The 27,665-nt window shown below is 39.5% G+C and overlaps 1 protein-coding gene across 2 annotated transcripts in view; it reads left to right on the forward strand.

Moving 5' to 3' along the window:
* Gen (XPG-like endonuclease) overlaps positions 1-27,665 on the forward strand; it is a 244,982-nt gene that overhangs the window by 198,630 nt on the left and 18,687 nt on the right. For both annotated transcript variants that reach the window (XM_067153912.2, XM_067153913.2), the window contains 2 exons: positions 14,997-15,153; positions 17,737-18,085. In XM_067153912.2, the coding sequence (XP_067010013.2) occupies positions 14,997-15,153; positions 17,737-18,085 (506 nt within the window). The remainder of the gene's footprint in view (positions 1-14,996; positions 15,154-17,736; positions 18,086-27,665) is intronic.

The raw sequence follows: 27,665 nt of genomic DNA on the forward strand, positions 1-27,665 counted from the left end.
TTGATTGAGGTCCAGGACAGTGAAGTACCTCGCCCTCTTGAACCATGAAAAACACGTATGTAAATCCGGGAGCGGGACAGACTGCAAGACCACTTTACGATTAAGAGCCCTGTAATCCAAAACAGGCCTATAACCACCCTGGGGCTTGGGCACCAGGAAAATGGGGGAAGAGTAAGCCGAAGTAGAGGGTCGGATGATCCCTTCCTCAAGCATGTTGTTAATGATCTCCTTTAATGCCTGCATCTTAGGAGGAGATAAACGGTAGGGCGGAAATCTGACGGGGACCGAATCCGTGACCTCTATTTTATACTCTAAGATATTCGTCATCCCCAATTTCTCAGTAAACACATCCGGGTAGGCCTCGCACAACTCCCTAATACGCTGCGCCTCATCCTCAGTCAAATGGCTAAGATCTGACACCACTTCGTCCTGAGGCGGCGATACCGACGACGCTGAAGCAGAATTACTAATGTGCAAAGGTATTTTATTCATTTGTGAAAACTTAAACCAACATGAACGCTCCTGAATATCTAAGACTAAACCAGAATGATCGAAAAAAATTTGAACCAAGAATGACAGGATACGGTAAATTACTCGCAACATACAAGGAAAATTTCCAAGTAAAATTGGAAAGACGAATTTTACATTTTACCAGTTCCAGGACTTCAATTCTGGAAGAATTGGCTGATACAAACGAATGCAAAACCGGAGATAAATGAGGAAATTTACAGACAGCTTTATGCAAAGCAAACCATCTTTCACTAACAAATGACACCACACTACCAGAATCAAGAAGGGCCGAAACGGGCTCATTGTTTATTTCGACCTCAACCAACGGACTCAAACCTTTAATTTCCGTAGATATCTCTAAACAGCCCACAGGGCAAATAGGAGACGGTTCACCAAACGAACAAGATGTTTGATTAATAACAGGGGAAGGCAAGGTGGTACCATTGTCCTGCACCACCTCCCGCTGTAGTCAAGAGCTATTTGAATGGGTGGTACAATGTCGCGCAAGATGACCTGCGACCCCGCACCGAAAGCATACAATATTACTGGTTCTGGGCGGAACCTCTACCCTAGAACCAGCACTAGCACCCTGACTGTCGTTACGAGACCGGGAGGGGCATTTATTACGCAAATGATTAGAAGCACCGCAATTATAACACTTTCTTAATAAGTTAGGCTTACGAACCACCACAGACTCCCTGTCATTAGAACCAACCGGGGGCAAGCTAGTAATACGAAGTGAGTCCGCATGGCGAACACCTTCAGCCGATACCACTATCGCTTCGAGCTCCGCAAAACTGTGAGGTTGAGCAGCAAAACAAAGACAGGAGCGGTATAACGGGGAAATGCCCTCTACGATCGTGAGAACGATCTCCTCTTCTGTATAATGTAACGCAAACACCCTAGCATAAAATTTAACATCAGCAACATATTCTGTTAAAGGCTCGTCCGAGCGTTGAACCCTGAAATAAAATTTCAGCACTAGAGAGCTGAGAGCCCTAGCCGGAATAAAATGAGTAAGCAAATAAGCATGAAACTGCTGAAGTGACAACTGATCAGAAATAGCACTAACTATTTTATTGGAAAGCACCCCTGTAGTATACGGATAAAGAATTTGCAATATTTGAACGTGAGTTAGCCCGAACACAAGAGCATGATCCTGAAATTCCACAAAAAATCGCAAAAAGGTAACTACATCATCGGCAGAATTTACCGAATAACGAGGAACGTTTTTCAACATACTACTTAACGGGTGAGGGATACTAGAAAAGGGCAAATTCACAGAAGGCAAGATCGATTGCTGAACTGGAAGATTAGCCTGGGGGAGAATCCTAGGTAAAGAACCTTGCTGCGATTCCAGCAAGCCTTGCACACCATCCAACTCAGGATTACCAATAACCTTATTGGGTTCCTCGTCAACCCGATTAACAGAAGGAGTGACAGGTTTAGATTTAATGGAGAGTGCGGCCAACCAAGCCTCAACCTTTCCTAAAAGTTGGACCGCCTTGTCCTTCAAATCTTGATTTATGAATTTCATTTTCGTATTGACATTTACCAATCTTCCAATTTTACCAATTTACCAATTTTATTTCCTTTTATGAAGATTGTCCTTCAAAGCTCCAATTTGACTTACTAGTTCTTCCTTTAATTCTAAGGAGAGTAAATCTTCCGTCCGATAAACATAATGGGTTAGACGCCCTTGTACTCGTTTTAACTGATGGAGAGACGCTACATCGTTCTCTAAAAAATCCATAACTGAGGATATTTCAGTCAAATTGGCCTGAATAAGGGACGCCACACTCGCAGCCTCACCGTCAGAGACCTTGGGTACCACAACAATTTTATCTAAATTAGTTCGTAATAATAGCTCATCCGCTTTAACTGTCCCTTTAGACTCTACATTACGAATTGACAGTTCGTATAACTCTTCTTTTCTAAGAGACCCAGGATATGCCACGTCTCGAGTAGCCATGGTAAAGATATCGCCGGCCACCAAGCTGAACGGGAAACACCGTAACCGAAAGAGAGAGAGAGACCACGCACACTCAAAATTGCCCGAAAGCACTGGTAGGAGCACAAACCACGCTTTGCTACCAGACTGCTGCACCAAGTAAAATTGGCAGCGATATGGAAATAAGGAAGGTGCGGGCTTCAAGACCGAAGGCTGAATACCAGTGACGAGCAAGGGGAGCCATAACGCAGTGAGCGAAAACCGAGTCGTTGTAATGCTGAACATTTATTACAATAATAAGTGCGCACAAATAAAGTCCGTATTCATTGGGGGACCTGCCCTCCAACAATTCAAATATTACAACTCTCAATTCTCAATTCTTAACAAACTCCTTTTAGTGACAACATGTTGAATTAAAAGAAACCGCGTTAACACATTAACTTTTACTTACTATTCTATTTACTGAGGCCCTTAGCCTCTATTAACAAGAGAACAAACACGTTACATTCTCAATATAAGGCAACTCCCTCCCTAAGCCTAACGTTGGTTGGTAAGCTTTCCTACCTCCACGCTCGCGGCTAGATGACCAAGCTGCTTGCTCGCTCCAAGCGAACTGAACAAAGTTTTCTGCGAGCACCGTGCCATCCCTCGGCAGAGGCGAGGAGGGGCAAGGTGGAGAGAGAACACGACAAGTGCGCAGGTCGGAGGAAGGCTTGCCAACACAATTTGGAGGGTGCCACCAGGGCGGAAATAATTTCGCATTTCCCTGGGGCCATAAGGGAACGGGACAACATTTGTACTTTATTAAGATAGGAAGAAAAAACACACATGTTACAAAGATATAATATATGCAGATCGACCTGTATGAATTGTAAATTTAAAAGTACATGACGAAGGAGAGTTCCTCTTGGTACACCATTCAGCATCTTCTCGAGATCTTCTGCAGCCTCAGATAAAATAACAATATCTTCAGCAAATCTCAAGGTTTTGATTTCCTCTCCTTGGATTGTGATTCCCTTTCCAAATTCCTCTTTGATTTCCTTTTCTGCCTGTTCTATGTAAACATTGAAAAGGTGGGGGGGGAGGGCAAACTGCAGCCTTGCGTAACTCCTTTCTGGATTGCTGCTTCTTTTTCAAAGCCCTCGATTCTTATCACTGCAGACTGATTTTTATACAGATTGTAGATAATTCTTCGTTCTCGGTATCTGATCCCAATCACCTTCAGAATTTTAGATAGCTTTGTGCAATCAACATTAATTGAATGCCTTTTCTAGATCTACGAATGCTGTGTAAGTGGGCTTGTCCTCCTTGATTCGATCCTGTAAGATCAGACGTAAAGTCAGGATTGCTTCACATATGTTACTACATTTCTTCTGAAGCCAAATTGATCTTCTCCCAACTCAGCTTCAATTTGTTTTTCCATTCTTCTGTAAATAATACGTGTTAAAATTTTGCAGGCATGAGATACTAAATTAATGGTGCGGTAGTTTTCACACCTGTCAGCACCGGCTTTCTTGGGAATAGGTATAACAACATTCTGCCGAAAATCGGATTGGACTTCTCCTGTCTCATACATTTTACACACTAAATGGAATAACCGTGCCAAGCTGGTTTCTCCTAAGGCAGTCAGTAATTCAGAGGGAATGTTATCAATTCCATGTGCCTCGTTCCTATTTATGTCACTCACAGCTCTGTCAAACACTGACCTCAAAATGAGGTCTCCCATTTCATCAGCATCAACAGCTTCTTCTTGTTCCAGAACCAAATTATCTACATCTTTACCTTGATACAGCTGTTGGATATATCCCTGCCATCTTTCTGCTTTGTCCTCTTTCCCTAGAAGTGGCTTTCCATCTGAGCTCTTAATATTCATACACCTAAATTTCCTTTCTCCAAAGGTTTCCTTGATTTTCCTGTATGCACATCTACCTTTCCCAGGACCATACAACCTTCGACATCCTTGCACTTCTCCTTCAGCCATTCTTCCTTAGCTACTTTGCACTTTCTATACTCTTCATTCTTTAATCACCTGTGTTCTTTTCTGCCTTCTTCATTTCTAGCATTCTTGTATTTTCGTCGTTCATCAATCAGGTCTAGTATCTCCTGAGTTATCCATTGATTCTTAGTTGATCTTTTCTTTCTTCCTAACATTTCTTCAGCAGCCGTACTGACTTCATTTTTCATGACTGTCTGCTCTTCCTCTATAGTGTTTCCTTCAGCCTTTTCATTTAGCCCTTGTGCAACATGTTCCTTGAAACAATCCCTTACACACTTTTCTTTCAACTTGTCTAGATCCCATCCTTTTGCATTCTTTCCTTTCTTTAATTTCTTCAACTTCAGATGGCATTTCATTATCAACAAGTTGTGGTCTTTGTCCACGTCTGCTCCTGGAAAAGTTTTGCAATCCAACACCTGGTTTCTGAATCTCTGCCTAATCATAATGAAGTCTATTTGATACCTTCCAGTGTCTCCAGGTCTCGTCCACATATAAAGCCGTAGTTTGTGGTGTTTGAACCAAGTATTGGCAAGGACTAAATTAAGATCAGTGCAGAATTCAACCATCCGACTTCCTCTTTCGTTCCTTTGTCCTAATCCGAATTCTCCTACTGTATTTCCTTCTCTTCTTTGGCCTACCACTGCAGTCCAGACTCCCATCACAATTAGATTCTCGTCACCTTTTTATTTTATGAAATACTTCCTCTCATGCAGAGGCTGCTTTGCGACAAAGTATACTTTTACATTTATATTTAGGCATATAGACCTGCACTATTGTGGTGGGCATTGGTTTGGTGTCTATCTTGACGACAATAATTCTTTCACTATGCTGGTCATAGTAGCTTACCCGCTGCCCTATTTCCTTATTCATTATTAAACCAACTCCTGCATTTCCTCTATTTGATTTTGTGTTGATAATTCAGTAGTCGCCTGACCAAAAATCCAGTTCTTCCTGCCAACGTACTTCACTTATACCAACTACATCTAACTTGAGTCTAAACATCTCCCTTTTTAGATTCTCTAACCTACCACAACGATTCAAACTTCTAACATTCCATGCTCCGACTCGCAGAATGTCAGTATCCATCTTCCTGATGATCGCCCCCTCTCGTGTAGTCCCCACCCGGAGATCCGAATGGGGGACTAGTTTAGCTCCGGAATATTTTACCCGGGAGGAAGCCATCATCAGTACATTATTCATACCGAGAGAGCTGCATGTCCTCGGGAGTTAGTTACGGCTGTAGTTTCCCATTGCTTTCAGCCGTGTAGCAGTATCAACACAGCTAAGCCATGTTGAGTATTATTACAAGGCATATCAGTCAGTCATCTAGACTGCCGCCCTTGCAACTTCCGAAAGGCTGCTACCCCACTTTCGACGAACCATTCCTTAGTCTGGTCTCTCAACAGATACCCATCCGATATGGTTTCACCTGCGGCTCGGCTATCTGCTTCATTGGGACACGCAAGCTTCCCCACCGCGGCAAGGTGACATGGTTCGCAGGAGAGGGTTTTAGGCATATTTCATGTAAAAGATCTTCTTAACAAGAAGGCAGTTGTTCAATGTTAAGAGAAATAATTGTTAAATTGGGCTCTGATAAGAGCCTTTCCCTACTAGAATGAATCATTTCAGATAGTACTTTAATGACACTTCTGGAATGCTGACATCCAGTTCAGTAACAGAAATTCAATTCTGACTACCTATGCAGGGGCACCACGAGCAGGAATCAGCTTCACCCCGTTCAGAATGAGTTGATGTAGGTTGAATCTTCAATTTTATCACTAAACTGAATGCGACCACAAAGTTTGTTGAAGATTCAAGAGCCGGGCTGAGTGACTCAGATGGTTGAGGCGCTGGCCTTCTGATCCCAACTTTGCTGGTTCCATCCTGGCTCAGTCCGGTGGTATTTGAAGGTGCTCAAATACGTCAGCTCTGTATTGGTAAATTTACCGGCACATGAAAAAGAACTCCTGCGGGACTGAATTCCGGCACCTCGGCGTCTCCGAAAACCATAAAAGTAGTTGGTGGGACGTAAATCAAATAACTTACTATTATTAAGAATCAAGAATTAAGTTGGGATCAATTCAATGGAAATCTCGAACAGAGAATTGTTTTGAATGAAGGTTGAGGAGTTAAAGGTGTTCCAGCAAAAACAAAGTACAACAGCCAAGAACATCTGTTCATAGGAAAGGAGGAGGAGCCACAACAAATGTGAGGAGAAGGAAAGGCTAACGAGCAAACTAATTACTGTATTTCTCGTGGTCTATAATAGACAAAACCTGAAGAAAGAATGGTCTTGGCTACCAAGTTGCAGACGTTTCTACCAGTTTTGAGATTCTGATCGTGCTGTAATCTTCCCTTTCTCTGTACTTCTCATCGTGCACTCCCCACATGAAGACTGAAGGCGTCTCAATGAATGCTGATGGAAACGAGCTCATCAGGGACTGAGGAGAAATCTGCTATAGCAAGAACCTTTGTAACAACAGGTTTTTTTTTCTGTTGCTTGAATGTTCCTATATTAAACCGTGTGTTATCCGTCAGTTACTGATGCATCTGTTATTACAAGTTATTAGATAGATGGCGTATTTATTTTTTGCAAATAAGTTATTTTATTTTTAATTTCATTTTTTTCCCCCGTAAAGAATGGCTAAGGAGCGTGAGTGCAGTTTCTGTGGGTGTGGCGAGGCATTGAGGGGTATGAGGGAGGAGTTGGAAGGTTTGAGGGAGATAATTAGGATTCTCACAGAAGACAGGAAGGAAGATAGGACTCCCTCAAACAACGTACAGGTTACAGTAGGTGTACAAGAGGGAGGGGAAGGAAAGGGAGGAGTTGTAGAAGACAGGTGGTCTAATGTTCTAAGGGGAAGGAGATTGCAGGCTAAGAGCTCTATTCAGGATCAGAATTCAGGACAGGTGTCTGTGCAAAATCGGTACGAGTCACTCCAGGTAGAACAACAGAGGGAAGATGAGGGACAGGGAACTGTTGCTGAGATGTGTGGAAGTAGGAGGAAGGGAAAAGGTAAAAAGGAAAATGTAGAGTAGATGATAGGAAAAGACAGGTGGAACAGGGTCATGGGAAGGAGAAAAGGGAGGAGGAAGTAGCTTCTGCAGTTATCAGGAAAGATAGGGCTGACCAGGAGGGGAGGGGATCAAACGAGGTGGGTAGGGTTGAGGCTCTGGTCATGGGAGATTCCATCGTTAGACACGTGGGGAAAGTGTGTGGAGGAAAGGGTACCAGGGTAGAGTGTTATCCAGGAATTAGGTTGAGGCAGATGTTGAGGAAAGTAGAAGAGAGGGAGGAGGGGAAGGAGAAGGTGGTAGTGTTTCACGTTGGTACCAACAACGTAAGGCAAGCTGATATAAGTACCAACATAGTTGGAGATGTGTGGGATCTGGTAAATGCAGCACGGGTGAAGTTTAAGAAAGCGGAGATTGTTATTAGTGGAATACTGTGTAGAAGGGATACTGACTGGAGGGTGATTGGGGATTTAAATGAGACTATGGAGCGGGTATGTGGGAAACTGGGAGTGAAATTTCTAGATCCAAATGGGTGGGTAGGAGATAGGGATCTGCGCTCAGATGGCTTTCATTTAAACAGCAGTGGTATGTATAAGTTAGGAAATTTGTTTGGAAGGGTAATAGGGAGGTACAGTCAGGGAAACGGGATGGCCTAGGAAGCGGTGATAAGGGAACAGGGAACTGGAAATCAAGTAGGGATGACATAAAATTGTTAGTGTTGAACTGTAGAAGTATTGTAAGGAAAGGAATAGAATTAAGTAATTTAATAGATATATATTCACCAGATATTGTAATAGGAGTTGAATCATGGCTGAGAAATGATATAATGGATGCAAAAATTTTCTCACGGCACTGGAGTGTGTATCGTAGAGATAGGATAGGAAGGGTGGGAGGCGGAGTGTTCATTCTGGTGAAAGAAGAATTTGTAAGCTACGAAAAAGTTAAAGATGAGACACACGAAATTCTAGGTGTAAGGCTCATTTCTAAAGATAATAGGCAACTTGATATATTTGGAGTGTACAGATCGGGAAAGGGTAGCACTGACGCGGATTTGGAATTATTTGATAGGATAGTCAGCTATGTGGGAAACGACATGGAAAGAAATGTGATTGTAGCGGGAGATATGAATTTGCCAGATGTCAATTGGGAAGGAAATGCGAACGACAGGAAGCATGACCAACAAATGGCAAATAAGTTAATATGGGAAGGACAGCTGATTCAGAAAGTGATGGAACCAACCAGAGGGAAAAATATCCTGGATGTCGTGCTGATAAAACCAGATGAGCTCTATAGGGAAACTGAAGTAATAGATGGTATTAGTGATCATGAAGCTGTTTTTGTGGTAGTTAAAAAAAAATGTGATAGAAAGGAAGGTCTTAAAAGTAGGACTGTTAGGCAGTACCATATGGCTGATAAAGCAGGCATGAGGCAGTTTCTAAAAAGTAACTATGATCGGTGGAAAACAGTAAATATAAATGTAAACAGACTCTGGGATGGGTTTAAAGAAATTGTTGAGGAATGCGAAAACAGGTTTGTACCATTAAGGGTGGTAAGGAATCGTAAAGACCCACCTTATTATAATAGAGAAATAAAGAGACTAAGAAGGAGGTGCAGACTGGAAAGAAATAGAGTTAGAAATGGCTGTGGAAGTAAGGAGAAATTGAAGGAACTTACTAGAAAATTGAATCTAGCAAAGAAGGCAGCTAAGGATAATATGATGGCAAGCATAATTGGCAGTCATACAAATTTTACTGAAAAATGGAAGGGTATGTATAGGTATTTTAAGGCAGAAACAGGTTCCAAGAAGGACATTCCAGGAATAATTAATGAACAAGAGTGTGTATGTGAGGATCTTCAAAAGGCAGAAGTATTCAGTCAGCAGTATGTAAAGATTGTTGGTTACAAGGATAATGTCGAGATAGAGGAGGAGACTAAGGCCAAAGAAGTAATAAAATTTACATATGATAACAATGACATTTACAATAAGATACAAAAGTTAAAAACTAGAAAAGCGACTGGAATTGATCAGATTTCTGGGGATATACTAAAGACAATGGGTTGGGATATAGTACCATATCTGAAGTACTTATTTGATTATTGTTTGGTTGGAGGAGCTATACCAGATGAATGGAGAGTTGCTATAGTTGCCCCTGTGTATAAAGGAAAGGGTGATAGACATAAGGCTGAAAATTACAGGCCAGTAAGTTTGACATGCATTGTATGTAAGCTTTGGGAAGGCATTCTTTCTGATTATATTAGACATGTTTGTGAAATTAATAACTGGTTCGATAGAAGGCAATTCGGTTTTAGGAAAGGTTATTCCACTGAAGCTCAACTTGTAGGATTCCAGCAAGATATAGCAGATATCTTGGATTCTGGAGGTCAAATGGACTGTATCGCGATTGACCTGTCTAAAGCATTTGATAGGGTGGATCATGGGAGACTACTGGCAAAAATGTGTGCAATTGGACTAGACAAAAGAGTGACTGAATGGGTTGCTATATTTCTAGAAAATAGATCTCAGAGAATTAGAGTAGGTGAAGCTTTATCTGACCCTGTAATAATTAAAGAGGGGAATTCCTCAAGGCAGTATTATCGGACCTTTATGTTTTCTTATATATATAAATTATATGAGTAAAGGAGTGGAATCGGAGGTAAGGCTTTTTGCGGATGATGTTATTCTCTATAGAGTGATAAATAAGTTACAAGATTGTGAGCAACTGCAACGTGACCTCAAAAATGTTGTGAGATGGACAGCAGGCAATGGTAAGTTGATAAACGGGGTTAAAAGTCAGGTTGTGAGTTTTACAAGTAGGAAAAGTCTTCACAGTTTTAATTACTGCGTTAATGGGGTGAAAGTTCCTTTTGGGGATCATTGTAAGTATCTAGGTGTTAATATAAGGAAAGATCTTCATTGGGGTAATCACATAAATGGGATTGTAAATAAAGGGTACAATCTCTGCACATGGTTATGAGGGTGTTTAGGGGTTGTAGTAAGGATGTAAAGGAGAGGGCATATAAGTCTCTGGTAAGACCCCAACTAGAGTATGGTTCCAGTGTATGGGACCCTCACCAGGATTACCTGATTCAAGAACTGGAAAAAATCCAAAGAAAAGCAGCTCGATTTGTTCTGGGCGATTTCCGACAAAAGAGTAGCGTTACAAAAATGTTGCAATGTTTGAGTTGGGAAGAATTGAGAGAAAGAAGAAGAGCTGCTCGACTAAGTGGTATGTTCCGGGCTGTCAGCGGAGAGATGGCGTGGAATGACATTAGTAGACGAATAAGTTTGAATGGCATTTATAAAAGTAGGAAAGATCACAATATGAAGATAAAGTTGAAATTCAAGAGGACAAACTGGGGCAAATATTCATTTATAGGAAGGGGAGTTAGGGATTGGAATAACTTACCAAGAGAGATGTTCAATAAATTTCCAATTTCTTTGAAATAATTTAGGAAAAGGCTAGGAAAACAACAAATAGGGAATCTGCCACCTGGGCGACTGCCCTAAATGCAGATCAGTATTGATTGATTGATTGATTGATTGATTGATTGATTGATTGATTGATTGACTGTATGGCCTCCAGAGAGGCCTGGTGTGGGTCTTTTTCTCGTCGACAGCCTATAAAGTTTCCTGTGAATATGAGGGCCCTACCTAGGATGATTTCTAATGCTGAATACGTCACACACACCCAGCTCCCGAGCCATTGGAATTAACCAATTAAGGTTAAAATCCCTGACCCGGCCAGGAATCGAACTTGGGACCCTCTGGACCAAAGGCCAACACGCTATCCATTTAGCCATGGAGCCGGACATTACAAGTGATTAAGCACGCATTATATTTATGCACACTGTGACTGATGAGGAGAGAGCTGATTGCTTTGAAGATGTGGAGACTGTCCTTATCATTGTGTTTGTTCTACTTCTGTACAACTTGATTATTCCTCTCCTTTACTTATATCATTACATATATGAGAAGCTCTGTATTAGTACTTTTATAATTCTGTTTTTCTGAATTGATATAGATTTGATGCTGTTGTTATGAAACTTAAAAGTCATCTTTATAATATACACTTACTGGTGTCCTGAATTTTATAGTAGTTGTTTTGGAAAATATGAAAATTATGGTGCTGTGAAGGATTAGTGACAGTTGCTATGGTTATTATAAACAAGTCTTTTATATTCTTTGAAGATTGAAGTTTCCTTATACGGTGAATATTTTAAAATTATGATATTTTATATACTTTACATGTATTTTATCTATATCATGAAGAACTTGGCATATTAACCTATTTGTTATTGTTCTGTATATTATCTAAAATTAACTTTATGTGGAATACATAACCTCTCCTGGCATTGAAAAGGACAGTGAAATGGACAAAGATTGGAAGAAGAAAAATACTTTTAGATGTGCTACCTGGAATGTACAAGGTATCTCACACAAAGATGACCAGCTGGACGACATTCTCGCAAAAAAAGACATTTTAATTGCAGCAATTTCAGAAACAAAAAGAAAGCTTCAGGGATCAAAAGAGACAGTAAATTATTTACAGTTTTACAGTGGGGTTGACAGAAATACTAGAGCACAGGCGGGTGTACTGCTCATGGTACACACAAGATTAAGATCAACAATTGATAACTACACTTTTTGGAATGAAAGGATTATCCAATTAAGACTAAAACTATTCAGGGGTTATCTTACAGTTATAGGGGTATACGCTCCAGTGGAGGGCAATTGAAACGAAAGTGATGGGTTCTATAATGATCTGCAAAAGATAGTCAATAAAATTAACAAACAAGATATGCTACTATTACTGGGAGACTTCATTGCCAGAGTTGGTAATGAGAAAATTCAGAATCACATCGGAATCCACGGAGAAACAACCCGTAATAACAATGGAACGAAATTAATAGATTTCACTGTCTTCAATCAGTTAAAGATTATGAACGAGATTATATAATTTGTAATGGTAAATTGGAAGATTTAGTCTTGGATACAAGAGTCTATCGAGGCCCTGAATTGGAAACTGATCACTATCTATTAGTAGCACCTATTCGTCTGAGGCCTAGATGGTATAAAAGAAACACACAAACAACACAAGAAATTAAAACTTCTTATAAGGTTAACCTATTAAGAGACCCCAGTATAAAATGGCTGTACCAGAACAGACTTAATGAACTTATACAGATGACACCAGTTAGTGACAATGTGGAAATGGAGTGGTCTAATTTGTGTTCAGTTTTAAAGCAGTCTGCTTTTGAGAGTTTGGGAGTTAAAAAAAATGGCAGAGGAAAAAGGGTTTAAGAATCTGGGATGAAGAGATTGAAAAGGTTATTTCAGACAAAAGAAATGCTTATAAAAAATTTTTGTCAACTGGCAAATTAGAAGATAAAATAGAGTATCACCACAAGAGAGCAATAGCAAAAAAGGGAAGTGCAGAAAAAGCACAGAAAGAGTTGGGAAAACTTTGTTTCACAACTGGGGACTGATATAACAAGACCACAACCACAGACCTATAAAATACTCAAGAAACTAAATAATGATGTAAAAGAAGACATACGCATTAATGCAATACCTCTAACGGAGTGGCTCATTTATTTTTGGAACCTTTGGAGAGGTTCAAATATTGAGCCATTTCTTCTGCCAACATCTCTTAACAAGTCTTCGGAAACCATTACACTCGAAGAACTGGAGCTAATACTCAGAAAACTTAGAAATGGAAAAGCATCTGGAGAAGATTCAATAAATGCACAATTATTCAAGTATTCCAGTGACATCTTCAAGCAAAGATTTCTCAAATTCATCAATTTAATTTGGAATGGCAACAGACCACCAGAGAATTGGCAAAAAGCTATAGTTATTCCTCTTCATAAGAAGGGCAGTGTGAAAGATTGTGGAAATTACAGAGGGATAAGTATACTTAACTCAGGTTACAAAATTTACTCAAATATTGTCAGAGAAAAATTATTCAGGTATTATGAAAATGTGATTGGAAATGAACAACATGGATTTCGAAAGGGACGCTCATGTGCTGATGCTTACTTTACCTTGAAAATCTTGGTCGAAAAACTCAGGGAATTTAACTTGGAAACTCACATAGCATTTGTTGATTTTAAGAAAGCCTTTGACCTAGTTAATAGGAACAGACTTCTTAATATCTTAGCAGAAGATAATGTCCCACAACAGTTAATAGATAACATATACAACATGTACAGTGACAACCTTATTACAATAAAGTTAGGTAATCATCAGACTGAATGGAAACCGATCAGCAGAGGTGTGAGACAAGGTTGTGGACTTTCTCCTTTGTTGTTCATAATCTATATGAACAACATAATACAGGAATGGAGGCATGGAAGGCATGGATCAATCCCAGTCAGCAGATATCTCACACATCTAGATGCCATACTCTTTGCTGATGATGTTGCATTGGTAGCATCATCAGAAGATGATCTTCAGTGGTCAGTATTTAATCTCCAGAAAGTCTCTTCAAAATTCGACATGATCATTTCACCACAAAAGAGCAAAATAATGGCCTTTAAGGGCCAGAGTAAAATCTGTTTAGATAATAAAATTTTGGAAAGAGTCAACGAATTCATTTATCTGGGATACAATTTATCTTACCAAGGGGAAATTGATATCTCTGCAAAAATAACCAAATTTACCAGAACAACATGAATCATAAATCATATCATGAAGCCATCTCTTGTCCAAAAACACACTCGCTTACGTCTTTATAACACTTTAGCCAGACCAATGCTTTGCTACGGCAGTGAGGCATGGACAATAAGAACTCAAGACATTTCCAGAATTACAGCACGTGAAATGACATTCATGCGCAGAACAGCAGGCTATACGAAATGGGATCGTATAAGAAATGAAGATGTGCTTAAGGGACTGAATGTGAAATCAGTAATCAATTACATCTATGATTACCAAGAAAACTGGAAACGTCATGTTCAAAGGATGAAATCTGGAAGACTACCAAGGGAGATCCTACGCTATCAACCAAGAGGACAGAGATCTATAGGACGTCCAATGAAGCGATAGAAAGAAAATACAAGACCGTAACAGGCCACATGGCCCAGTACTTGGAAGGATGATGATTATGACATAACCTCTCCTGCCCAAAGGCCAACCTCACCTTCCCGAGATGAAAAAACCTGTTCCCAGCCCTGTTGACAGAGTCACGGCGGTATAACCGTTACATCCATTATGGAGGAAATGCTGTGATTTCAGCTAGTCCATTAGCTTAGAGGTGGCAGCCCCACCAATGGTCTTACTTCCTTCAGGCTAGCAACCCGTCGGAAGGACATTTGATTGCTTTCAAGTCTTGCAAAAAGTAAAATGCAAGACCGTAACGGGTCACATGGCCCAATACTTGGAAGGAAGATGATGATGATGATGTTAAGTATGTATTCTCTCTAGCTTTATGACCACTTTATTGGACTAGATTGGTAGGTCAGCAATTGTAAATCTGTCTCTCAGATCATGTGCTCCTGACTTTCTCATGTACTTGATTGCAGGGTCACACTTGCTGAATTGGCCATTCGCAAAAAAGCTCTTTTGGATGAGAATTTTCCATGTGAGGCTACAATCCAGGAGTTTCTACAGAAAGAAAATGTAATTCCATTTGGAAAGCTGGAAAAAACATGGAAAAGACCTGACCTTCTTACTTTCATTGTAAGTAGAAGACTGTCTGATCTTTCAAGCCCACACTCATGTCAATCCTCGGCAATTTAACACAACTGATAGAAGTTTATTTTCAGCTCCACAACTTTATTTCAAAACATGAATCGTTGAAATCTTACTTTATATTACTTGTAGGAGAATGAATTGTTAATGCCAAGGCCTGAAACCTGCCCCTGAATTTGAGGATGAGAAACATGATATCTTAGATGTAAGACTTATCTCTAAAGATGTGGAAAACGACACAGGAAGGAATGTGATTCTAATGGGTGATCTCAATTCACCAAATGTTAATTGGGAAGGTAATGCAAATGACAGGAAGCATGACCAAGAAATGGTAAATAAGTTAATCTGGGAAGGACAGCTGAATCAAAAAGTGAGGGAACCAACCAGAAGGACCAATATTGTGGATGTGTCGCTTTTAAAACCAGATGAGCTCTAGAGAAACTGAAGTGATACTGTAGGTGATATAAATGACATCAAGCTGCCTTTTGTCATAGTTAAAAATAAATGCAATAGGAAAGGAAGGTTTTAAAAGTAGTACTTTATGGTTGATAAGACAGGTGTGAGGAAGTATTTTAAAAGTAATTATGATCAGTGGAAAATGGTGAATAAAAGTGTAAACTGCTTATGGGATTGGTTTAAAGCAATTGTTGGTATAATTTACCAAGGGAAATGTTTGATAAATTTACCAATTCTTTGATATTATTTAACCCTACAGTGCATGAATTTATTTACACCCATAACTGTGATGTGAAAAAATTATTACAAGGAGATAAGATAGGTATGTAACAACACATTGACAACAGATTTTTAATGTATTTGATCACACTGGTGAGCAAAAAGGGAAAAAAAATTCAGGATTGTGCAAAAACGCTCCATCGTGCATTGAAGGCTACTTATGTACAAATGTTACCCAGTACAGTATATCAGAAGATGTATTATTTATTACTCATAAGAACATAGAAAATTAAAAATATTTTTAAACAATTCAAAGAGATTTATTACACTGTTGGAATTGCTCAAATAAATAGGTCCTCTCCAGAGTTCAATTGATGTGATAGCCTTTAAAACAATCTGCATTCTTTTTCAAACACAGTGCTGCTCTGTTGTGGCTGCTAATTTCAGATGACCAGCAGCCATAATGTGTACATTGCATGGTTGCTGGGTAACTTCACTTCCGTTACACATATTTTCAGATGATCCCCAGCCGTATGACATTTATGTCAAAAGGAATTACGAATATATTTGCCAAAAAACACAGTACATATTATAGTACATTACACATTGTTATTATTATTCAGCTGCCTCAGGCAAAGATAACATATCACATAGATGGAGAAAATTATTGTCCCTAGCCCCCTGTAGCATCATTTCTGGAAGTGCAGATGTCGAAGACTTAGCATGTTACTGAACTACAAGAAGAAGTCTATTATGTAGTGAAAACGCTACACTGTGCAGTGTAGGGTTAAGAAAAGACCACTTAAACAACTGATAGGGAATCTGCCACCTCGGCATCTGCCCTGAAGCCAGATCAGTGTTAATTGTAGAAATTAAAAAGGAGTTAATTTAACATACAGAAAAATTTAATGATGTCATTTTAGGCAGCAAAATCAAGGAGAAAACTGAAAAGCACTAAAGAATAAGAACTTCGATCAACTCCAGTTGTGCAGGTATGATGTATTGGCCTCCTCCATCTCTCTCTATCTGCAAACCCTCTCCCAGTGTTGTTCTCTGTCCTCTATATCCTGCTTATTGAAATCAGTCCATTTTCCTCCGGGTCTGCTGACTGGTCTTCTTCCCTATACTTCTCTTTCTTATTCACCTTTTGCAATGCTGTTGGCATTTATCCTTTTTATATAGTCAAACCATTTTAGTCCTGTCTTCTGGTCTTCCTGGCCTAAAACCATCGTATTCCTCTTCCAATAATGGTTTTATTGTACAGTTTCCTTAATCTTCTCTCTGTGAATTTTTTGCAGACATTTTAGGCCTTGAGAGATGCCACAGTAGTTGTCACATTTCCTTCTGCTCCCTTTCTTGGAAAGAAGCACAATCGCATCCTTCTTCAAGTCTTTCACGATGACATTTTCCTGCAATACTGTGTTGAGGAGTCTTTATAACATTTCAACACTCTTCATCCACTCTTCTTATTTTCCCTTTCCTGATAATTTTTAGAATTTTTCTATCTTCAGCTAGGTAATTGGTGGTTCTATACTTCTACTTGGCTCTTCACTGTCTGATATTGTGCTGTGTGTCACTTCATTCAAGAGCTTATCGCAAAAAGCCTTGAATTCACTCTTGATTTCATCATCTTCTCTCACTAAGGTTGCGTTGTCCTATTCTATTGCTTTATGTCCTCTTGTTTGTTCCTTCTATTCTTCACTATTCCTCTTCTCTTACTACTCTACTCTTTTGACTGTAAGTTCCTGTACAGATCCAGTAGTGACTTTCTTGGTCTTGGGTAGGTTTTTGCTTTAATCTTCGTTTATTATTCTCATCAGTCTCACGTAATATTGTTCTCATTTTTATGTATTGTCTAATGGTGTTTGTTTATTGTTAAATTTGTTATTCTCTTAGAAATACTCCACCAAGAAGTTGAGCTGGACAGAAATGTATGCATTAGGGAAGTTTTTACCATTGGTTACAAGATGGCAATTGCAGCACATAATATCAAACAAAGGGTCAGCTTCCACATCTTTCCTACTTTCACCACAATCTATCATCAAGAAGAGAGTGAAGAAGGGAATACTTAGTTATGAAGTGCAATGGACTGATGAACATGGGTGCCTCAGAAACATAGACCTAGATGAAGGAGTGACCTTGGAGTCTTTACTGGTGACAGTTGAACCTCAGACGTTGCTGCAAGAAGCTTATCCTCGGCTAGTGTCCAATTACCTGGAGAAAATAGCTGCGAAAAACAAGAAAGGTAAATTACTGTAGTAATGGCCATAGCTGTTCTTTGTTCTTTAGTGAACTGTTGTCTTTCAACTGCTCTGTTAAGGAACTGTAGCATGTAACGTAATGGTGACTGTAACCACATTCTGAATGCAGAGACATTTTGCGAAGCACAGGAACGTACTTTGAGTACGCTCTGTAGGGGGCTCTCAGTAGGCTGGTGGTAGCCACAAATGTTGGGTGAAAATGTGTTGCACAGGGTTCCCAGAAACCTGGAAAGTCAGGGCAAGTTAGGAATTGTCAGGGAAAGTGAGGGAAGTAGACTCAAATTTGTTATGTGTCAGGTAATTCATACTGATGCCAAACTGCAACCTGTGAATCCTTTGAAGCGAGGAAAAGTGATCAATTGATGAGGTAAGTTGAATTGTATTTAAAAATTTTAAATTGTACATGGCAGCATTAAAACAATGAGTTTATTGTGTGGCGGCTCTGGTCTTATCCCAACATTGCTGACATAAATGTATTTGTGCTTTGACATAGTTTTTGTGTACAATTAACGTAGCTTTCTTTTGTTTCAGATTAAGCCTATGCATTAGATAAGATGGCAAGAAAAACAACTTTCAGCTATCAGTGGCTGGATTCAACCCATAATCCAGAGTTTGTAGATTCAATCAGTGATGTACCGGACAATAAATTTGAAACCTAATGCAATATGTGCAGAAAGAAGTTTAAACTCAGCCAGGCAATTAATTCACGCAGAACTGGACCAAAGCACACTCGGCTTCAGAATATTAAATCAAGACAGCCATCATTGGCATCATTTTTGTCAAACCTAGCACTAGTTCAACAGAATTATGAAGATCAACAGAAACAAGAAAACACACTCATCTTCAGAATATTAAATCAAGACAGCCATAAAGACACTCATAAAGTGGTTTCTATGCTACTTCTTATTTTAATAAAGATGAAGTAGCCAAAGCAGAAATTTTATGGTCATTAAAAGTTGTTGCTAGTAAATTCAAGAAGAGTTAATGCGCAGATGTTCCCAGATAGTGCAGTTGCATCGAAATTCATCTTTGGTGAAAGTAAAGGCAGGAACACACTACTGTCACTTCACGTGAGTTCGTGCGTATCATGACGCAATTGAACCTGTCAAAAAAGATGTGCTATGCCTTTTCCACACTGTATGAAATGTAGAGTGATCACACTGCACTCATGTCACGGGTGTTGACATCGGCTGACATCATTGTGACGTAGAATCTGGTGACAGCGCTCTTCACGCAGAGCACATTTTTCTGCTCTAGCACATATCTGGTGACGTGAGGTGTGAATACAAGCAGTTTCTTTTAGCGATATGGAAGAAATGTTAATTGAATTGGTGCAGGTGCATGAGAATCTGTATGACATAGGTTCGATTAACTATAGAAATCAGCAAATGTTGCACGGGGCAAGGTACAAAATAGGAAAGGAATTAAAGATCGCACAATAGGCATTCAGTTGTTGAAAACAGTCCACAATTGTACTTATGATTATTGTCCCAATAATAATAATAAATGAAATGGCATATGGCTTTTAGTGCCGGGGGTGTCCGAGGACAAGTTCGGCTTGCCAGTTGCAGGTGTTTTGATTTGACGCCCGTAGGCGACCTGTGCGTCATGATGAGAATGAAATGATAAAAGACGACACATACACCCAGCCCTCGTGCCAGCGAACTTAACCAATGATGGTTAAAATTCCCAACCCTGCCGGGAATTGAACCCAGGACCGCTGTGACCAAAGGCTAGCACGCCAACCAGTTAACCACGGAGCTGGGCATAATAATAATAATAATAATAAATTAAATACTACACAAATACAAATTATGCTGTTGAATTAGAGATCGGTGAATAAATATTTACTGTATGATCCATCCACTACCGCACAGTTTTTTCTTCTGTGTTCAATTTATTCTTCCACGGCGAACTGTTGGTAATTGCCATGGCACACAGCCTTCAAGTGAATTGAAGTAATTTTTGAAATTTTCTCATATCTGAAAAACCTATGTAGGATTCCTCTGAAACAGTTGCAAATGCAGAGTGTAGTTCGGCCAACAGTTTCATCCTTGATGAGATTATAGTAGTTGAATTCATCTTTGTTCAGCCTGAAGTACATCTGAAATTTTTCTGGATGCCCATCTAGCTCTGTTACTAAGTTGTGGTATTCACCACAGATTTCTTTCATGTACCCACAGGCGTTTGCGGCAGACAGTACTCATGGCAACAGGAACATCACAGGCAATTAAAAGATCATCAGAATCCGATGAACTGGATGTACTATCGTAGCTTGCCATCAGACATAGTATACTGTGATCTGTAAACGTGAGGACAGTGTGTTTCCTGTCTTCATGCCGCATGCAGTGTCATCATCAACCTCCCCTCCATGCTGACTCAGCACAGAGAGATTTCACGTGAAGTGACAGTAGTTTGTTTCTGCCTTAAGTGTTCCTACATGATTAATCATGGTATTGCACCACGTTTCAGTAAGTTATTAACAAACCATTCGAAAACGTGTGAGGACTATGTAGTTTCTTTTGATGAGTCACTCGATTAGGTAACACAAGGACAAATGGATCTCATTGTCAGATTTTTTGATATCAACACTGATAAAGTGGTTTCTAGATATTGGAACAGTGTTTTTCTGAGTCATGCTACTGCCCGAGATCTGCTACAGAAATTTAATCATGGACTGCACCCTCTTTAAAGAAAAACCTTGTTGCAGGTCTCAATGGATGGGTCTAATGTGAACTTGAGCTCTCTCAGGAAGCTTGAAGTGGAAATGGAGACCGAAAAATCCTGATGAGAAAAAGTTATTGAACCTGGGAGTATGTGGTTTGCATGTCATCGGTGGAGCTCTTAAAACAGGTTTAATGACCGTAAATTGGGAGCTTAACTCATTCCTGTGCTCGCCAGGCCCGGTTCACTGCAGTTACTGTAGAACAATGTTCCCACTGACAGTACTATGTTCATTGTCTGAAATGAGCCTTAGAAGTATTTCACCATATCAAGGCATATGTTGCAAATGCTAAGTTTAAGTGCTGTAAAAATATTAAAGAACAAATCCAAGACTCTTTAATAAAATGCAACCTAGCATTTTTCAAAACCGTTTCTTTGGAATGTGAGCCTTTTCTCAGGCGATTTCAAAATAACAAACCACTTGCTCCATTTCTGTACTCCCATTGGAATGAACTATTAAGAATTGCTTTGTCAAGCGTACTAAAATGGCAAATGCCATTGATATTAGGAGTGTGATTTTGCTTGATCGATAGAACCCAACAAACTTAATTGAGGTAGGTAAAGTTGATGTGGGATTTAGTACGAAAAAGGTACTTACAGAACTAAAATTGTCAGAGAGAGAAATTCTTGGTTTTAACCATGAATGTCAGAAAATATTAGTGGTAGTCGTGATAAAAGTGTTGGATAAAAGTCCTTTAAAGTCGTACGAGTCATCTTGCTCAGACCCGAATGGAATACAGCCTGGAAATGTTGGATGAAGCTAACAGAATTACTGAAAATTTGGATGATAAGGCTAAAGCACAATACATTTCTCTGTGTTGTGAATCAAAGGAATCTTTGGAAACTAAATTCAAAGAATATATCTCAATATGTGATGATAGTATGGGTTTAGAGATATTGCAGAAAACAAACAGTGTAGGGAACTTCGGCAAGTAATAAAGCTTTGTCTTATACTGTCTCATGGAAATGCTGTAGTGGAGAGTGGCTTTTCTATAAATAAATCAATGTTGGTAGAAAACACGCACGAGGAGTCAATTATTGTACAATATGATTCCATTTTTTACTATGGAGTGTGATTTTGTATGATTACGTACCAGTTAATCATAGAATGTTGTTATCGGTGAGATGTGCTCATAAGAAATGCCAGGATTACTTGGAGAAGATATGCCGGAAGGTCAAAGAAGAGGACAGAAAGAAGTTGAGAAACGAAGAATAAATGATGAAATAAGAAAGTTGGAAGACGAAAAAAAGTTTAAAGAATGCATTCACAAGAATGTGAAGTCAGAATTGAAGATAAAATCTGCCTACTTGAAACTAGAAAAAATTGTGTGTAATTTTGTTGTTGGGCTGCATTTTGTTTTGTTTTGTATATTAGTACCAAGATTGTGTGTTCATTAGTAATTTTAATAGTAATACTTTCATTCACTATCACTATCAGCCATATTCAATCGTTTTTACGATGTGGCCTCTTTAAGTCCGAAGCAAGGTAGGTTTCCATGAGGTCTCTCCATCTGGGACGGTCTTGAGCGATGTTCTGCCAATTGATCCCAGTAATCTTCCGGATGTCTTTATCCCATCTGTCCGATCAGTGCGGGAGGATCACCAATCCGTCAATGAAGCAGGCGTGGTGATTATGCTTCACATCCTTTTAAGTCAAAAGACAATACTTTCATTATTCATGTATAAATAAAATGTATTAATGTGTATTCTTATCTGGCAGGTCAATATTAAATTGTATGAACTTTACAGTTCAAAATGTTGTATTTCCTATTTGAGTAATAAATATTGTACCGGGCGAGTTGGCAGTGCGTGTAGAGGCGCGCGGCTGTGAGCTTGCATCCGGGAGATAGTAGGTTCGAATCCCACTATCGGCAGCCCTGAAAATGGTTTTCCGTGGTTTCCCATTTTCACACCAGGCAAATGCTGGGGCTGTACCTTAATTAAGGCCACGGCCGCTTCCTTCCAACTCCTAGGCCTTTCCTATCCCATCGTCGCCATAAGAACTATCTGTGTCGGTGCGACGTAAAGCCCCTAGCAAAAAAAAAAATAATAATAAATATTGTGTAGAGGTGTGTGTTGGACAGTTAATGAAGGTGGAGGAGGCTGTTGAAAATTCCACAAATGCCAAATTTTTGTCAGGAAAATACAATTTTTTGTTCAGGTGAGGTCAGGGACTTTCTGGCTAGGATCGTTAATGTGTCAAGAGTTTTCAAAAATATTCACCCTCTAAGTGTTGGCGGACTAATGCTTCAGTGCTCACACGAAGACATTGTTTGACGCAGGTGTAGAATATATTGGAAGTGGAAAGTGTTATAGCCTAGAAGATTTTATTTGTAAACCTTGTTAAGTAGTACTTACTGTATGATCTGAAGTGTGGTGATAGAATGTTTTATTTGTATGCCATGTAATTACCTAATTTGTACAGTATAAATATTTTGGTAGCATATTGCATGTGTAACTAGTAGGTTTCATTTCTAAATTTACTGGAACTGTCCAGAAAATTGTCACATGAATTTTAGAACAGGGTGTGTTGGCCTTTGTTAGTTATGTATTCTAGAAAGTATGTTCTTACGATTCTGGAATTGGAAGATTCGCGATCGTATGTATTCGAGAAAGTATTTAAACATTGCGACTGAAGTAAGTGTTGTGTTGTGGGAGTAGGCTATTTGCTGACACAGGGTGTCACCCTCACAATACTGTAGATCTTCATTGGTCTTGCAGTACAAAGCGCTATGGAGTGGAACGATGAGAAGTGCCTGAATTTAATTGAAACTGATATCATGAGATCCAAAAGCTAGAAATGTGTCCAGAAGTAAAGCAAACCACTTCTTTTCCTTGTATATCTTTGTGAGCATTTACGGTTGTCATTTAAGTTGTCCGTCAGGATATGTGGTGAGTACGTACCATCCATACGAAGAAGTTGGTGCAGTTTCCATTAATGTTGCACGCAACAGTTCGCTAATCTTCACCCGCTTTAAGTTTACGAACTCTAGATTGTCTGTAATTTCCACCTTCCTGCTATCATTATCTGTTAGTGGAAATGTCAGAAGAGAACTAGAGTTGACTGTGGGAGGACGTACAGTGGGGAATGTGAATGTGTTATGATTGTGGTTGCTCTTTCTTGATGAATGGATGGATGGATGGACGGACGGACGGATTTATTTATTTATTTATTTATTTATTTATTTATTTATTTATTTATTTATTCATTTATTTATTTGTTTGTTTGTTTGTTTGTTTGTTTGTTTGTTTGTTTGTTTGTTTGTTTGTTTGTTTGTTTGAAAATGTAGCTTCCACTGAAAGTCTCACACTCGTTGCCTGGGCGAGTGGATGATCTACGTACCTCGCCCAGTGTGCGATAAGATTCTGTTGAGTATGATGTGTTTTACGGCTTCTGAATCAAATGTTGAACTGCATATTTTCATGTGCTGTAGATTTTTAAATGCAATTTACAGCAAAATTTTGAAGACTCATGAGACAGTCTGGCGAGGTTTACCCTGCTACAGTATTGGCAGCATCGAGCGGTATTAAGAGGATCAACTCATTTGAGATGTCCAGTGTGCGATGCAGAGAAGTGAGCCTTGAAAGCACATAATTATAGGAAATGTGCCTGCAAAGAGGAAGCATGGATGTGCTCACAGGAACCCGTTTGGCAGAAGTCCGCGAAGGATGGAAACGGATACTAAGAAATGTCCTCATATATCCTCAGGACTGAGGGACCGATAAGAAGATGAGGCTGAATTGCCAAGACTGAACCAGAATATCATCCCACGATACAATCTTTGTCTACAGGCCGAGGGGGAGCATTTTCAGTACTTAATTCAATGGGGTAAGTTTTATTGTCTTTCTATCTGATAATCCATTTATCAAGCTGAGAGTGAACAGGAACGGTGTGATGGTGGTGTGCAGCGCTCTGCTAGAGTACTGACATTCAAAGCACGACTTGTTACGAAAGGAGTTATTTGTCGTGCTGCAGTAGTACTTCCTGGTCCAGTGAGGAAAGCTATGGCAAACTACCTCACTACTCTCAAGCCTTGTACACACCTCATGACTTTTGGTGGTGCTTTTTGAGGATCAAACCAGCCTTAAGAGGAATAGGAAACCCCAGCATAAATCGTGTTATTTCGAAAGGTAAACCACCGTGTATCTTGTCAAGGCTAGAGACATGTGTTTACTTTTATGAGAATATGTCTTACATCGTGCAACATTTTCCATACCACTTGCATCAGCACCCACTCCTATTGCTTGAAATGTATGTAAGTAAGTAAGGACCCTTGTTGATCTAGACCAGTGAAATGTCACTACGAGCACGGTCTGTTCAGACAGTAGCGTGTAAGCAACTAACAAACTTGAACTACAAAAGTCTGCAGTGTGCTGCAGCTGTCCTCCCTCGTGTTTCGACTTGTCCACTGGAGGCAACACCATTGCTATCAGTAGTACAGTAAAATATATTTATGTTCACTAGTGTTCTCTGAAGGCATGTATTATTGTTAAGTGAAGTTGAAGAGCGTGTGATTTGGAGAACACGTCCAACAAAGAAAGAAAAAAAAAAAAGGTAAGTTAGTCTCAAATCATGCGTTCATGTCCATGTTTGTACCCGTATTGCATAACCCGTTGCTGTTCATACAAGCCAAAGTTCCACACCTGGTGATATTTTGTCACAAATGTTAATTCAGATGGGCTTACAACTGAAGCAAATTGCCACCAGAATGATTGGTTTCACCTCAGGTGAAAGTCAGGTTTGATAAGGTGTGGAAATGTTTAGGAATAAATGGGAAGAAGAGAAGGTCATATGTTCTATTTCTAACTCGTTTGATGAAAGTAGAAGAATTTTGGCCTTTTCACTTGCTGTACATTTAAATAAGTGCAACAGAAATAATTTCCATGACAAAAGGCAAGTCCATTATAATAACGGAGTTACGGACTTTAAATTCTATTGACAGGTTTTGAAATGGATAAATTTGCAGGATTGAAAGTTTGCCACAAGTTTCTTTTCAGTGCACGGACTTTTCAGTTCTTTTGTCATTGTGTTGCAAGTGGTATAAAGTAAAACAGTGAACTAACAGAAACTTTCACCCAAACATGAAATTGCCTAATAGATGTATTAAATACTTGTACATGGTACATACTTGGCCACCGAACAAGCTTGCTTGCAAGTCATTAGTTAGCAGGAACTACTTGCTGGCTCCAAAAGCGTGATGGTATTCTTTTCAGGTATTTTCTAAATTTATATTCTACTGAATTAGTTTCGACAGATTCAAGATCCTCACAAATATAAATTATTTAAGGAAATACAAAAATTGTTCTAGAAAATAGAAAGACTGATAGTGTTTCATGGACACAAAAGACAAGCGTCAATTCATGCTTTTTGTCAAATAATTTCTATCTCATGATATCAGTTTTTCCCTCTAATAATAATTATGAAGATTATCATTACGGCAGAAGTGAAGTTTATCTTTGTAATAAATGCCACCAATTTTGTTAAGTTGTGAAGTAAATTCGGAAACCAGATACCACTAAGTAGGCTGGCATACATGTGGCAAAGGATCACTTATTTTCTTCTTACCGGGCAAGTAGGCCGAGCGGTTCGAGGCGCGCGGCTGTGAGCTTGCATCCGGGAGATAGTGGGTTCGAATCCCACTGTCTGCAGCCCTGAAGATGGTTTTCCGTGGTTTCCCATTTTCACACCAGGCAAATGCTGGGGCTGTACCTTAATTAAGGCCACGACCGCTTCCTTCCAACTCCTAGGCCTTTCCTATCCCATTGTCACCATAAGACCTATCTGTGTCGGTGCGACATAAAGCCACTAGCAAAAAAGAAATTTTCTTCTTCTTCTTTGTCGTTTAGGTCTACTGAGGACCACCGGGCTCGTATCTACTCTTCGGTAAAGTTGTTCCTTTCTTCTTCTTCCAATACTCCTTCATTTGCTGACTATGAGCCAGCTTTCTCTCCTCTGTCCACTTAGTTCTTGTAATCTTCTTACTTGTAAGGGACGTTGGGAAAACACCGTGTCGGATGGCTTGACGGAACAGTATTCGGTCATGAGTTTGTCCCTGTGGGTTACGTAGTTGTTCCATATCCGACTTAACTGACATCATCCATGTGTTCTTAGAAGCCTTGCCTCTTCCTGTTACTGTGAATATCCTGTTGGTGAGTCTTTCGGAATCCAGACGGGCCAAGTGTTCATAAAAGGTCAGGCGCCTTTTCCTTATACACGTGATGATGCCCTTCTGGTGTTCATACAGTTCATCATTATGGCGGATTCTATAAATGCCTCTTTCTTCTCTGATTGGTCTTAATATCCTCCTCAGGATCTTCCTCTCTTTTAACTCCAGCTTTCTGAGTGGGCCCTTCCTAGCCATTACAAGGCATTCGGAAGCATACAGAACAGATGGTTTGATGACCGAGTTGTAGTGTCTGAGTTTGAGGTTCTTGGAGAGGCACTTAGATGAATAGATACTACGACACGAATGATAAGCCCTTTCAAACTTGGTACATCTATATATATAAAATAAGAGTTTTGTCTGTACATTGCTCAGAATTTGAAAATAATGGTATTTCTGTATCGATCATGTCCACAGTAACAAGAAAATGCAGTTTTTACTTTTCCGTAATGTCTGTCTGTGTGTCTGTCTGTTTGTCTGTACACGCATCACGAGGAAACGGCTGAAGATAATTTAATAAAAATCGGTATGTAAAGTCGGGGGGCGAGCCGCTACAATCTAGGCTATAAATCATTTTATTCACGCTGAGTGAAATGGTAGTTTTAGGGGAAGGCCTAAAATTCAATTGTCAAATAATTATATTATTAGTGGTCATATTGATAAATACTACATAACT

Source organism: Anabrus simplex, chromosome 9 (genome assembly GCF_040414725.1).
Source record: "Anabrus simplex isolate iqAnaSimp1 chromosome 9, ASM4041472v1, whole genome shotgun sequence".
Classification (NCBI taxonomy): Eukaryota; Metazoa; Arthropoda; class Insecta; order Orthoptera; family Tettigoniidae; genus Anabrus; species Anabrus simplex.